Source organism: Psittacula echo (genome assembly GCF_963264785.1).
Source record: "Psittacula echo genome assembly, chromosome: Z".
In the NCBI taxonomy this organism is placed as follows: domain Eukaryota; kingdom Metazoa; phylum Chordata; class Aves; order Psittaciformes; family Psittacidae; genus Psittacula; species Psittacula echo.
In genome coordinates, this window is record NC_137742.1 from 93,741,133 (window position 1) to 93,755,436 (window position 14,304).

Sequence of the window (14,304 nt, forward strand, 5' to 3'; positions counted from 1 at the left end):
GCCTGAAAAATTCTGACATCAAATGAACTATACAAAGGTAGAAATAAACATAATTTGTTTTCAGAATTAAAATACAAAAGTACGTTTTGTTTCTTTAACAGAGATCCTGCAAAATTATCATCTATTTTTCCGAATATTTGTATTCCATCTATCTGATAATACTCTACTGTTACTTTCTAAATTTCATATGGCTGTATTGATAACTTACAACTTTTTGCCCAGTGAAAGCTTTATAAAGTTTGTTTATAGTAATTGCTACATCCCAAACTTAAAGTGGATATTTATAAAAAGAATCACTTTTATTTGCTATTTTAAGCACAGACAGTTTAAAATATCTAATAAGGCTGTGCACAGAAATTGCAATGTGGTTTTTGGGTTTTATTTTAGCAATAACAATTACTTAGCTTTAATGACTTTCACAGTGGTTCTGTGTTTGATTACAGATCTATCAGACCTTGATTTAGTTTAAGACTTCTCAATGAAAAACAAATCCCACAGAATTTTTTGTTAATTTACTTAGAATTACAGAATCAGAGAACCAGCTACGTTGGAAAAGACCTTTAGGATCATCAAGTCCAACCATCACCCCAAGACTGCAAAGACCACCACTAAACCATGTCACTGAGGGCCTCATCTACATGGTTTTTGAACACTTCCAGGGACTCCACCACTTTTCTGGGCAGCATCTTGCAACATCTGATCACCCTCTCTGTGAAGAAATTTTTCCTAATATCCAATCTAAACCTCCCCGGTGCAGCTTGAGGCTGTTTCCTCTTGTCCTATCACTTGTTACTTGGGAGAAGAGACCAACCCCACCTCACTACAACCTCCTGTCAGGCAGGTGTAGAAAGCGGTAAGGTCCCCACTGAGCCTTCTCTTCTCCATACTAAACCCCTCAGGTCCCTCAGCCATTCCTCATCACACTTGTGCTCAGGGCCCTTCACCAGCTCTGTTGCCCATCTCTGGCCTTCCTCCAGCACCTCAATGTCTCTCTTGTAGTGAGGGGTCCAGAACTGATCACAGGATTTGAGATGCAGCCTCACCACCGCCGCGTACAGGGCATGATGTTTTCTGCATTTAGAATTACATGAATGAGGGTGAAAAATGGCTAAAACCATTTTATAGCTATAGTATTATAATTAGAGAATTCTTTTATGGTAGCATTTAATTTTATGAAGGGTTCCTTACAAATTTGAGCTATTTTTCAGCTTACTGCTTTCTCTTCACATCTACAATTTGGTTTACATTCTCTGGTTTTAATTCCTGGGATGTGTTGATCCTTACAAGGGAAGGGCAGGAGTTGGTTTCTGTTAACATAGTAGTGCACACTTAGATGCTGGAATAGCTCTGTAGTCTTCACTGGAAAAGTGCAATGTACAGGGACTCTGCTTTAGGGTAAACTGCATAAACTTGACCTAGTACAAAACAGCTTTTTAAAGCAATATATATTACTTTCTATATATGGAAACCCATGTACCAGGTATCCTTCTCCTTCATTGAGTTCACAGTAAAAGCCATTATGGTAGCACCAAAGATGTTAAACCAGAAGTTTCAAATGTATTTCACACTACACTGCAACTACACACTACAGTTTGTGTTTGTCTGTGGAGCTGTGAAGGGAGCATATAATGTATTCTCTAATGAAGCTACATGTTTGAACATCATCTGAGTATCTAAACCTCGTATACTATGGCCACATGAAAGTATTGATAACTGCACACCCAACAGATGTTTTTCATTCTTCCAAATCTAACTGTAGGGGGTTTTAAGTTGAAGCATTAGTACAGCCTCAAAAAAGTAGCAGAGGATAACTGGGTTACACTACAGAGCAAAAATGAAACACAGAGTTTTTCATTACTTTTACAGTAAGTACTAATTCTCCAGGTAATGGTGTAAATGTGATGACATGACAGATGTGCAGATGTACATATACAACAGAAAAAGATGTTTGTGAAAACTATAATGATAATCTATTTTGCTTTTTAAGAACTCTTTATAAAATAATCCATGAGTCTTTCATAGAACAGACACAGATTAACTACTGAATTTTCTTATTAAATAATCCAAAATGTTTTACATATTTAGCTTAGAGTCAGTGATTACCTTAACTTTTTCTTCCAGTCTTCCCAAGCGTAGACTCCCTTGTACTATTTTGTTGAGAACACCATGATTCTCTTTTTCCAAACATTTGACCTGCAAAGATGTAGTACACATAACTAAACATAATCATTACTTTAGACGGGGCAGAGAAAATGCATACACCAAGGAAGACAAAGCTATTCTGTTTTGAGCTCCAACAGTCTAAAAAATGAAGATGAAAAAAGAACCTTGGAAATTATTCTAATACTGGCTAATTAAGAAATTGTCAGTTGACTGCAAATACTATCTCATTAACAAAACAAGACTTTGAAACAGTTTATTCTGAAAGGATTATAGCTACTGATAATGTAAACCCAACCAATCCTGTGTATTTTTCTACACATGGATATGTAGGGATCCCATTTGTATGCCTGAGATTCACCGTTCTTCAGTTCATCCTTGAGTCAGATTTAGTAGTCTGCTCTCCAAAGAACCCTTGCAATTGGCAGGGATTCATGCAAGGAACATGACTGATGTGGCTTATGAAATGCTTCTCATTTATGACTGTTTCCATAATTTCAAAAGCACTGAAGTCTCTCTGAGATATAAAATGTAATCCAAACAAAACCTGCATAAGCTGTAAACAATGAAAGAATTTAAAAACTGTAAGAGATTTCAACTGAATCAGCAATGTCTGACCACCTTGAATGACCCATGTCACTCCGGAGACACCTCCTTTCACAGACGTCACTATTAACCAGCATTGCTGAAGTTGTGAGCTTCTTGCTCAGTCAGTGGCATTCTGATTTACTGTGTGGTGGCTGAATCATACAATATAATAAAGTACCATTCTGACAGCTGCTAACTCAGGATGACAGTTCATCTGTGTCACACTGCCAAAATTGATTTAAATGTATTTGTTGCTGCTCTGTTTTACTGGATTTATCAGTAGGTTGTCACTGTTCCTGGAACTAGTAAAATTAAGACTATCCATTTATTTTTGTGAGGATGTGGTTACTATTTACTTCTTTTTTTTCAATCCTTATTAAGTAAGAATACAGAGTAATTAAATGTTGTATCCTTTTGGCTCTCCCTGTTCTTCTGGAATAAATCTGCATAAAAGGAATTACTGAATTTTGAGGGGAATGGTAATACATTTTTAAAAATACACCATGTTCAATAGTGGCTTTTCATAATAATTAGGGTTGAGCTGTGGTTAAATTTTGTGTTTGCTTGTTTTCTAGGCCTGACTATTAGACAACGTTATCAGATTACCTGACTACAAGATACCTGCCATCTACCTTTTTGCCAAGGAATGGTTTAAGTTCAGTAATTACAAGTAGGAACAGATTGTTCTGATTCAGCTCTACCAGGCAGCAAAGTAAACTGAATATTTAAAAGTTTTACTGATACTAGACTATTTCAGTAGAAAAAGTCTGCCTAAGAATATCTCTACTGTCAGCCCAGACACAGTGAATTCATAAAAAAACCCAAGACTTGTGTGCTGTTTAGTTTCTAAGCCACAAGATGGAGAAATAATGGACGACAAATATGCTTGGATCATCATCATACCCACAGGACAATATTATCCTGAAGGAAGAAATGAATTCTGTTCTGCATGACAAAACTGAATCAGTTTAAGCTTGTCTAAAGAAAGTTTTAGGCTGTAGTTGACTCCATTTTGGGCTGTTTTCTGCAGACCTACTGTCAGTTCTTTACACATACATGAAGCGATTTTCTAGTGTGTACTTCCAGGTGCAGGTTTCAGAAGAGAAAACTATGATGTCAGATACTGCACACTGGCAAAGACAGGGTTTACACCATCATGTGATTATCAAAGTTATGTTAAGACATTTCCTTCTGAAACAGGCTTTTACTGCTAAAAGTATTCTGAACATCTACTAGGGTATTATTAAGCACACCACATGAATGGCATTCCACATGTGTGGCATGCCGAATATTTGAAGGTAGATATACCAGAGACTTAGAGATAAGAACCAATTCCCCTAATTCCTAGGAGACGTTTATTGTGCCTAGTTTCACAATCATAAAGTCCACTTAGCAGTGGACAAGGATTTGAGTTGTTGCTCTTATACAATTAGGAATTAACTACTATGGAATCTTTTTACCCAACACGGATGACAACTTTTGTCTACTAGTTGAACAACAGAAGCTAAAGAAGCTTTATTTTAACAAAGTTTTGTGAAATAGTTTCCAGACCAATTTAAAGACAGAGTGCCAATAAGTAAAATTGAAACCATGTCCAAGATCTTGTAAAGGAAACAGTGTGCTTCTAAAAAGCCCAGCAATTTCCAAGTTGTCCCAAAACTCAACCAGTCTGTCAAAATGACCGCTCACCAAAAAGGAGCAATAATGGGCACACGGATCCACAGTAGAAGGTCCATACAGACCACTTCAAGGGTAATTTACCTTTAGATTCAGAAATGCATAGTAAAAATTTATGATTGTGTGCTATTTTTCTAACATGTGTAGCTTCAACAATTGAAGCCAATTTCTAAAGTCAGGTTAAAAACTTTTTTAAAACTTTATATATACCACTGCAGATACTAATGCTGATGCTTAATTATGTTATCTCCAGAAATTAGGGTAGTTGTTTTTAAACACACCTCTAGAAAATAATCTTTTGCTGCCCCTATCCTATTTGTAAAAATCTATTTAAATAGCTAAATCCCTAAACTGAAATGATAGGTTTTTTTGATAATTCAAATTAACAATTAGTTGTGCCAGTAGGGTGATAACTGTGTAAAATATCAATTCAGTAATATTAATTATTTAAAGGTAATTACCAAAAAAATAAGATGATCACGTTCCTGAGTTATCTTCTCCACCAAACCAATAAGGTTTGCTAGATACAGATGAGCTGCAACTTCTTTTTCTGTTGCTTCCTCCAAGTGCACTTTCAAAAGATCTATTTTTTTCTTTAATTGTCTATGAAATCAACAGAAAAAAAAAATCTTCAGATTGGGAATTAATAACAGCATAAAAAGAACTTGCAGTGCATGAGCAGATTAACTTGTACAAGTCTCAATCAAATATACTGTTAAAAACATATTGGCTAAAATATCTGTAATGCAAAAGTATGATTTCCCATTTCTGGGGGCTGTTTTTCTTTACAATATATTGTGTAAATAACAGTAACAATGATTCAAAAAAACAACTTGTGCAAAGGCTACAAGATCATATTTTTTAAAAAAAATTAAAGTAATATAAAAAAAAAGAAGTTTTACTTTTTGAAGTAATGTGGGCCCAACTCTGAACCACTCAGGTGTGTGAGAAGGTCTGCAGATAATGTAACACCCTGTTTTTTGAGGTAAGTACACAAATGATAATTGCTATAGCTGGCCGTTAGCATTAAAGATATATTCTTATTTTGCATTTAGAATTAGAAAAGTGTGTATAAAAAACTCATGAAGTTTCTGGACAACAAGCTCTTTAAATGTGACAAAGATGTGTTTAGGAAACATGTTTTCTTCTGTAATAGGTAAAAATTACACACAGTGAGATGTCAGACAATGTTTTTATAGATATTTCTGCTGCTGCCTTTAGAAATACAACTATTTCTATATAAGAAAAACAGAATGTGGTATGACCTGTTTGTCTTTTGTGTCATTTGCATCTCAGTTTCCAAGATCTTGTTGTCAGCCATGAAGTTGTTTTTCTCTAAAAGCAGTTTTTTGTTCTGCGCTTGCAGTGATGCTATCTTTCCCATCAGATCTTCTACCTCACACTGCTTTTTCTCCTGCTCCTGTTGTAAATGGCTGCAAAACCCAACAATGGACAACAGGCATCATGTACAGACCTGCTTCACTAAAAAGCTGAGTTACAGTACGATACCCATGTTGAAGGTATGAAAAAAATACACCGGGAACGTTTAATGTTTGGTGGTGACATCAAAAGAGAGGAATTACAATCTCATACAATATCAAATAATGACTGAAGCATAATGCAAACAGAGTTATTAGAATAATTAATCCTGACTGCAACTGAAATAGAATTTAAATTACGAAAATATCCCATATAGCCCAGATGTATTCCCTTCCTCATTTTTCCCAAAGAAATTACTAGCAATGCCAAAAAACAAGGTCTGAGAACTTTCCATGAAGGCATGGTACCAACAAACAGTTTGCTTTTGAAAGCAAACAAATTTACAGGATGTCTATAGAAAAACATTACTTTACAGATTATGCTGCATGACAGCACTTTTGTGTTGTGCTGTTTCATGTTATTTCTATATTGTAAAGACTGGAGAAACTTAGTATTTTCAGTTTAGAATTTCAGGATCCTTCAGACATTTTCCTAAAGATGGGAACAAAAGAACAAGAACGTTTTATATAATAGTGTTGATAGAAGTAAATAGATTTGACAAAAACTGTATTTTTAATGCTTCCTCTTCCACTCTTGAAAAAGATACATTTAGAAGTAAGTACACTTATGGTAGAAACATTTCTACTGATGTCTCCAAATCTGGGATTTCCTTCTGTAAATTTAGTTATCTATAGAAAGCACAACAGTATTTTTTGAAGTTTCCTTACACTTTGAAGTTACCTTCCCAGATTACCAGCATATGTTACTGTTCCCCTCTTACCTACAGTCATGTGTATGCATATCTGTCCAAGTGGATGCTTTGTGGAACTGATTCTCCATGCACCCTATGTAATCTCATACCTTTTTAAATTGTTCACCAAAGCAAAGTGCTCCTCTTCTGCTATTCTGCTATTCAACTTGGCTTTTAGCTCTTCACAAGTAGAATGCAAAGCTTCCAGCTGCTTCTGGTACTCTGCTATCTCTTTTTCTTGACTCTTTTTCTTATCTTCCAAGATCATTATCTGTTTGGTCAATTTTGAAGCTTTAGGAGGAAAAAAACCCCAATTGAGCACTGTAGAACTAAATCAACTAATTCAACTCCAACTACACCAGTAATATGTTAATTCCCAGTTGTTCACAGCATTCTGTAACAGTGGATTTGTCAGTTTGTTTTGTATTTTAACAGTTTAGTTTGATGTGGTGTGTGTTGTGTGTGTCCCCCGTCCCCCCTCCAAGCAGTTTGTTTTGGAAAAGTGCTAAAGCTTTAAGACTGCTTCTTTTCAGAGCTATAAGCTATTTGCTCACTGAAATGTCATTTTACTCTCAAAAATCCTATGATTTTGATTTTACTAATTCAGAGAAAGAACCTAAAATGGAACATGACTTTTGTAGCCTAGTAGGTAGAGCACACATTTCAAAACTGCCTAGTTTCTGTCCACTGATCTCTGAGTTTTTCCTCTAGTAGGTATTTCAGTCACCAAACATGCTGCCAAAACAGTTGTAGGAACTGAATGGAAGATCAGGGTCCTTGTTTCCTTATAAGAACTCCAGCAAAAGGTAACAAAATCTGTCAGTGTTTCCTACGGATGTTCTGACAACACGTACCACATCACTACTTGAGATTTGGAAAGAGAAACAGCTGATTTTGGGTCATTGTCCTTTGGGCGTGGGTATGAACAGTTATATATCCACCTGTGTTTAGAAGATAACTGTATCTATATGTCTCTCTATATATAAAACTAAACAAGAAACTCAGAAACTTCAAATGCGGAAAAGAAATTATTTATGAAATTAGGTGGCAAATGAATAAAAAAAAAACCAGCAGTGGAGTTTTGCCACATAAGTTCAGTTAATGAAATTGTTCTCATCAGTGACTTACATGAATCTGGCACAATTAAACGTTCTTCAGAACATCCTAATCTGTGAGTAAAAATTAAATCTTGCTTTTTAAACTTCGCTAACAAATCTTATTTGCAGTTTCGGGATTTTAAATTATAACACACTTGTTCTCTTTCTAATATCAAGTCAGACTAATTAAGAACTAGTATCCAAAGGAATCTATCGCTGCAAAAAATAATTATCAGCAGAAAAATCAATTTCAGTTGAGAAATAATATTTACAGGCAAGACAAGAAATAGCTAGTGTTCTGAATTCAGGCAAGTACAAACCTCTGATAAAACAGCAATAGATAACAGATTATTATTTGAGGATGCATGTAAATTTAAGCAGTATCAAATTATAAAAGTGTAAAATCAAATACTGCTGCGTATAATTAACTATATTAACCGATAAACCTTGGTTAAAAAGCAGAAAATTAAAAACCCCACAAATTCTAAACTGAAATTTAAATAAGCAAATACTCCACAAGTACCAACCTGTAAAACTTAAAGTGCTCTTAATTCTTTAAAGGAGCATATTGCTGTTTAACAGTTCTTGTCACATCTTCAGAGGAAACAGATCGAACTGGAGTATGCTGTAGAGTGTCAATAGGTGATACTGACATTTATTCTCAGTATCAATTGACATCTGAGAACTTCATTTCATATTAGGGTTACCTACATTCAGCAATGCTTTGTAGCCATATATGAAGTTGAAAAAAAAAACCAACCCAAACCAACCCACCCTGCCCTAAAAAACACCAAAACAATCTCCCCATCCAAAAAAAACCTAAACTTGCAGAACCATCTTTGGTGTAGCTAAAATGATTAGCAACTCAAGCACTTTACCTTCTTGGACATGTTGTCTGTGAGTATCTTTTGCTTTAGCTTGTTGAATTTTGAGCTGCTTCATCAACAATCCATTTTCTTCCAAAACCAGCTTGGCTTGAGTTTGCAGCTGCTGCCTGCAGTGACAACCAGCTTATAAATTAAATATAATTCAAATATTAACTTATGTCCAAAGAGAAAATGCTAATGGCTTCCAGCAGTGTGAAGTTACACAATCATATTTGAACCTCTTCAAAGAACAAATTATCCTAAGTGAAACAGTCCCAGCTTTCTCAGACTTCTCTCATATGACAGAATTAAAGCTACGTAATGGTGCCAGATGACTTGGAGACAGCTATGTAACTATTAAGTGAACCAAATTTGTTTTCAAAACAAAAACCTGATACCTTTATAACATCCTATTTAACCAAATCTATACAGAAACTAAACACTTCTATAGTTCTGCTTGAGGAGGCTCTCACTGATAGTTGACATTATTGGTTAAATCTGCAGAGATTAAGACTGGAAGAGACACACTGAGTCATGAAGTCCTCCTAGCGTAGACTCAGTGTCATATGGTCCCTTCCATACAATTACCACCTGTATCATCAGTGCAGTAAGAATGTTTATGTTCACTGCTCACAGTGGATGCTATTGAAAAACCTGTTACACTGGTTAAGAATCCTCTTCCAATTTCCACTTTAGGTTTGTTTATGGTGAATGAACACCCACCTGTTCTAGACTCCGCCCTCAGTCCTATAAAAGCAGCTTATGTAGTTTGTTGTATGCCTCCTGTTCCTGATGTGCCTACAGAAAGCAACATTGTCCTTTCTCAGCTTTTGTTTGCCAAACGAGAAAGGCAAATCTCTAAACTCCAAATAAAAGAGGTCCTCCTTTTCCTTGGCTACAGCACAAACCCTTTCAGCTTTGTTTCCTTGTATATATATATGGATGACTGGGACTCTTCAGATTTCCATGTAATTGTGTGGTTATTGCCCAGCCTCTGCTAGAAGGATCTATTCTAACATTCCCCAGGACTAGACTGCCTTTTTTTTTCCACTTTACAGCTGTTGCCCTAAAAAGCTCACAATCATCTTATGACGAACCAGTATGACCAGTCTCTTCTCCATTTCAGTTACTAACTGACTTAGGTAAATTGTTATTAAGCCTCATAAGTATTTTATACAATTTAATTTCATTATGTTTGCAAGATTCTTCTAATGCCCTATTCCAATGAAAAACTGAGGCACATTCCTACTATTAGTAAAAGTATAAAAGTTAAGCATGTAACCTGCAAGCTCTGGGACAGAATTACATGGGCTTCAGGTGCAAAACTGCACATTCACTATTTAATCTTTACTCCAAAGTTATTCTAGGCATTGCAGATCAGCACAGTCCCTACAAGACACAATCATGACCCTATTAACTCTTCAACAAAACTTAATTTGCTTTAGGGGAACAGAATTTTTCCTTAAGGGCTGTCTTAAAAGTTTGCATGCAACAAGCAAAATAATGAGTAGGTTTTGAATTAACTTTTATTAATATTACTTGCCATTCTGTAGGGGTAATAAGGTTATTTTTATTTAATTGTTCATGCAGGTCTTCATTCTCCTTCACCAACTTTTCAACTTGAACTTTAAAATTCTTCATATCTTTCTGAAAGAGAAAGGAATCCACATAAAATTCTTTAGAAGTATTCTGTTTTGATTTTTACATCAAAAAACCTTATAAATATACATGCCTGTGTGCCTTCTAATTCTTCTGTAAAAAACATATTCTTTCTATGCACCTTTAATTCAGATGTGCATACTTCACTTATAAATAGCTTCAATCTAGTAATATTTGATTAAAAATAATATAGATATTTGAACTGTGTCACATTTTTGCCAAGTGTTATTTGAGTTAAGCAAGTTGTAGATCCTTAAAATATGGATTTAAAAAAATAAATTCTGGAAATTACTAGATGATACTATATATTATCAATATGAATGACATGAATTTGAATATCGTAGGATAATACAATGAATTTACAGTAATATAAAACCCTCTATGTTTTCTGCTCATTATATGGCTTAATTTTTTTAAGGAAATAAATTATTTTGAAAACCTATGGCAGCTCTTCTCTGAAGCAAATCACCATTTTTCAAAGACTGACAAAAAAGCACTTCTAAGGAGCAAGAAGAGTACTCATTCCTGAAGTAGCTATAAATAAATATTCTTCTACCACAAAATCCACAGGCCTGTAACTGGAAGAACAGCTACACAGGGCACTGAATCCCCTATTATGAATCACAATAGTAAATTCTTTCTACCACTGACTGTGTTTATGTCTTACTCTATTGAGAGAATCCAGTTCTTGTACATGCCAGTGTAGTGCTTGCTTCTGTATCTGAACAGGCTGACAAAAACAAGCAAGCCAAGTAGGATAAGATAGTACAATAACTATGCATGGAAAAGTAAAACAAAGTCACTTTTAATTTTAGTCAGAGAACAGCTTTGACTTAAAAAATTTTCAGTAATTTATTTCTACTTTAGTGTAAATGTTTTTTAAGTGGCAACTTGCCTCATGTTCTAGATGTAAATCTTCCTTTTCTCTTATTCTGTCTTCATAAGCCAATAGAAGAGGTGACAAATACTTCATCTCCAACTAAAAAAAAAAATAAATCAATCCATATAAATCAATCACAAACCACAATCTTATCAATATTTTTTACAATTTCTCCTGTTATGTATTGTTACTTGTAAAAGCTGTTTTTATATATACCTTGCAGACAAAAGTGCAGGGCTTATACAAACATGCAGACCACTACATGCAAAATCATGCTGCAGAAGCACTTCAGAACATCACTTCAGGGACAAGCTTTGGAAAGGACAAGGCTGGATGCTATGCCTGCACACTTCACTAAGAAGCAGCTATTACTTACGTATAAACCAGCAGAATATGTATGTAAATAAATATGAAACCAAGCTGACAATACAGTTAATAAATAATCTAGCCCAAATTTATTACTAAGTAGGAAAGGAATTTTTACACTCTCAAACCTGCATCTTTAAAACTAAATATATATGTATGTACTTCTTGGATATTATAGCTAGAAAGGTAGAGCAGCAAGAGAACTTCCCTATTTCTGTACAGTTCTGAATAATGACGAGAAAGGAAAATTTAAGATCTGATTAGCATTTCAAGGAAAAATTGTTTCAGATATTACAAATTTGATTTCACAGACTATTTGTCTTCTCCTTGCCAGAAATTCATAAGCACCTGGTAGATCCATGACCATTCCTACCATCGGAATCTCTGAAATATGCTATTTTCTTTTAGTATCATCTTAAAAATAATCACAACATTATTAAGATTAACAATTAAGAAAATTAACAATTTAACAATATTCCTTGAAGCAAACTATCTGCTAGACAATACTAACGGAAGATGGTATTTATGATTCTCAGGGTAACAGGACTTCTACGTAATTTACATTCAGTGGTTCAAAGTTGGTGATTATACACGGCCTGGAGCTGCAACTGGAGCTGCACACTTCATTGCAAAGTTCTGACCTACATCTTTTTATGCAACAAACATGAATGTTTATAATGTTGTACTTGTATGTGATGGTTCAGCAGAGCAACTAAGTAATATCCTGAATATTTTAGATCCTGTAAACAAATTCTACTACTTTAGTCAGAAAGGAATGAGCAGGTAAGTGAAAATATTACTTTACTTACCAGCCATGGTGGTGGTGGTCCTTTCATGGGTAAACTTTTCAGTTTTAGATGCTAAAGGAGATTTTTAAAAATATACTGAAATTATTTCCTGCTCTTTGAAGCACCAACAACTGTCCATTGCAATCACAAGTATTACCCCAAACAAGCTTATGTTTCTAATTACATGTGTTGCATATGTAATACACACTCAACAGAAGTCACCAAAACTGGAAGTTCAGTATCTTATTAATACAGGAGAAAGTCTAACTTCTTACAAGTTAGATTTAATGATAAATGCTTATTTTAAATTTCAGAAAAAGCCCGTACCATTTGGCCAATTTGGAGTAAACAATCTTAAAAACTCAAGGATGAATCAAAGGACAATGGGACACTTCAGTACAAAGTGCTTTTACAACCAAGACTCTTACCTCTTCTTGGGCCAATGGCCTGAATTTAGTTTGATAGCGACTTAATTCTACATTTAAACGATGAACTGTCCTTTTCAAAGCATCATTTTCATCTATCAGTTCTTGCGCTTGTTGTCTGAGAGAAAGCAATTCTGTAGCCTCCTCTATCAAACCAAACATCCAACAAGAAATTTCAATCAAAATTCAAGGAATGTTCACAATAATTTGTAAATTGTAAGGAAAAAACCCTCAGTAAGCTAGAATCATAACAGAACTTCTCTCAAAATACTGCAATGGAATAAGCCCATGAAAAATTACTAACAAGAAAATATTACATTTCAAACCACCAACCAATTCTTTTTCATGACCACATAAATATTCCTTGACAAAATTTTTATACATGTAGAAAATACTGTTCGGAAAATACTCTGCACAGATACTTGCTCAAGTCAGTAAGTGAAAACCTACTACTGCAGGAATAGCTTGTAAGAAATTAGAAAAATGAAGGTAACTACATATGTTTCTCCCACCTTCTCTATGTGACTTCTCTGCAGCTTCTTTAAGTCTTGTGTTTTCCTGTTTTAGTCTCTTCAGCTTTAATTGCTGTTCTTCCATTTGCTGTTTTGTTCCCTGAAATTGCTGGACCATAGCCTGGTATGCCTTGTTCAAAGACCAGTTTTCTTGTTTTAGTTCTCTGAATTTCTCTTTACTCATATTTTCCTGTGCTTGTCTTGCCCGTATAGACAAATCTGTAATATAGTAAAATAGTACAATGTATTTAAATAGTTTTCAGACTTTGAGTTTCAGCAAGTTGTAATACTTATTTCCTAATATTAGCATTATGTGTGAATGATACATGTAAGACATTAATCACCTTATAGCTCCCAGAAGATAAGGCCAGAAAGAATGAAAAAGTGGATTTGGAAAGAGAGCTACATAGTCGAGTGGCTGAAAGCTCCCACCTTTTCTTTCAGACACTGAAAACGTTCCTCCCTTAAAGGGAAAAGAAAGTGTCAGCAGATCTCCCTCTCCCTATCATCAGTGACTAGAGAGGTAAGACAGAAATATCCACTGAATTGTATGCACCCTGCATGGACCAGTCAGCCCTCTTGAATCTCCTTGGTTTTATCCCCTATGTAATGAAAGCTTTGCCCTCCTTCTCACTGAACAGGCTTCAATGTTCTGTTACTGAACAGAAGTTACTTAACAGTCCTTACAGAAATAAAACTTAAGATGATCTGCAAAATCATGGATATACTTGTTGCATCAGTAATAACGGATCACACATTCAAATTCTTCTTTCATCTGTGTAGGCAGAAAAGGTTCTTAAAACAAAGGCTGAGATTCTACCCTTACCATCAGACTTCTAAGAGTCAGCATTACCTAATAGCATGTAGGCATGAATATAACATAGTATAGAACAGATCCCTAGTAAAGAATATATATAGATTTGGAGCTATTTCTTGTAATTGATGACATATGACAGCTTAATGTGTTTAGTAGTATTTCAGGTACTTATGGTCCCACTTATGTGGGAAGGCACAGGATACTTGGACAGCACAGAAATACACAAAAACCCAGTAACT

At 34.9% G+C, this 14,304-nt stretch overlaps 1 protein-coding gene across 1 annotated transcript in view; it reads right to left on the bottom strand.

Annotated features, from left to right (window-relative positions):
- The window catches only part of CEP89 (centrosomal protein 89), a 37,160-nt gene that overhangs the window by 11,572 nt on the left and 11,284 nt on the right, over positions 1 to 14,304 (bottom strand). Inside the window, exons 8-17 of the mRNA XM_080637462.1 lie at positions 13,249 to 13,467; positions 12,740 to 12,882; positions 12,333 to 12,383; positions 11,173 to 11,256; positions 10,158 to 10,265; positions 8,631 to 8,742; positions 6,766 to 6,946; positions 5,691 to 5,858; positions 4,887 to 5,028; positions 2,104 to 2,193 (exon numbers count right to left, since the gene is read on the bottom strand). Of these exons, the coding sequence (XP_080493588.1) occupies positions 2,104 to 2,193; positions 4,887 to 5,028; positions 5,691 to 5,858; positions 6,766 to 6,946; positions 8,631 to 8,742; positions 10,158 to 10,265; positions 11,173 to 11,256; positions 12,333 to 12,383; positions 12,740 to 12,882; positions 13,249 to 13,467 (1,298 nt within the window). The remainder of the gene's footprint in view (positions 1 to 2,103; positions 2,194 to 4,886; positions 5,029 to 5,690; positions 5,859 to 6,765; positions 6,947 to 8,630; positions 8,743 to 10,157; positions 10,266 to 11,172; positions 11,257 to 12,332; positions 12,384 to 12,739; positions 12,883 to 13,248; positions 13,468 to 14,304) is intronic.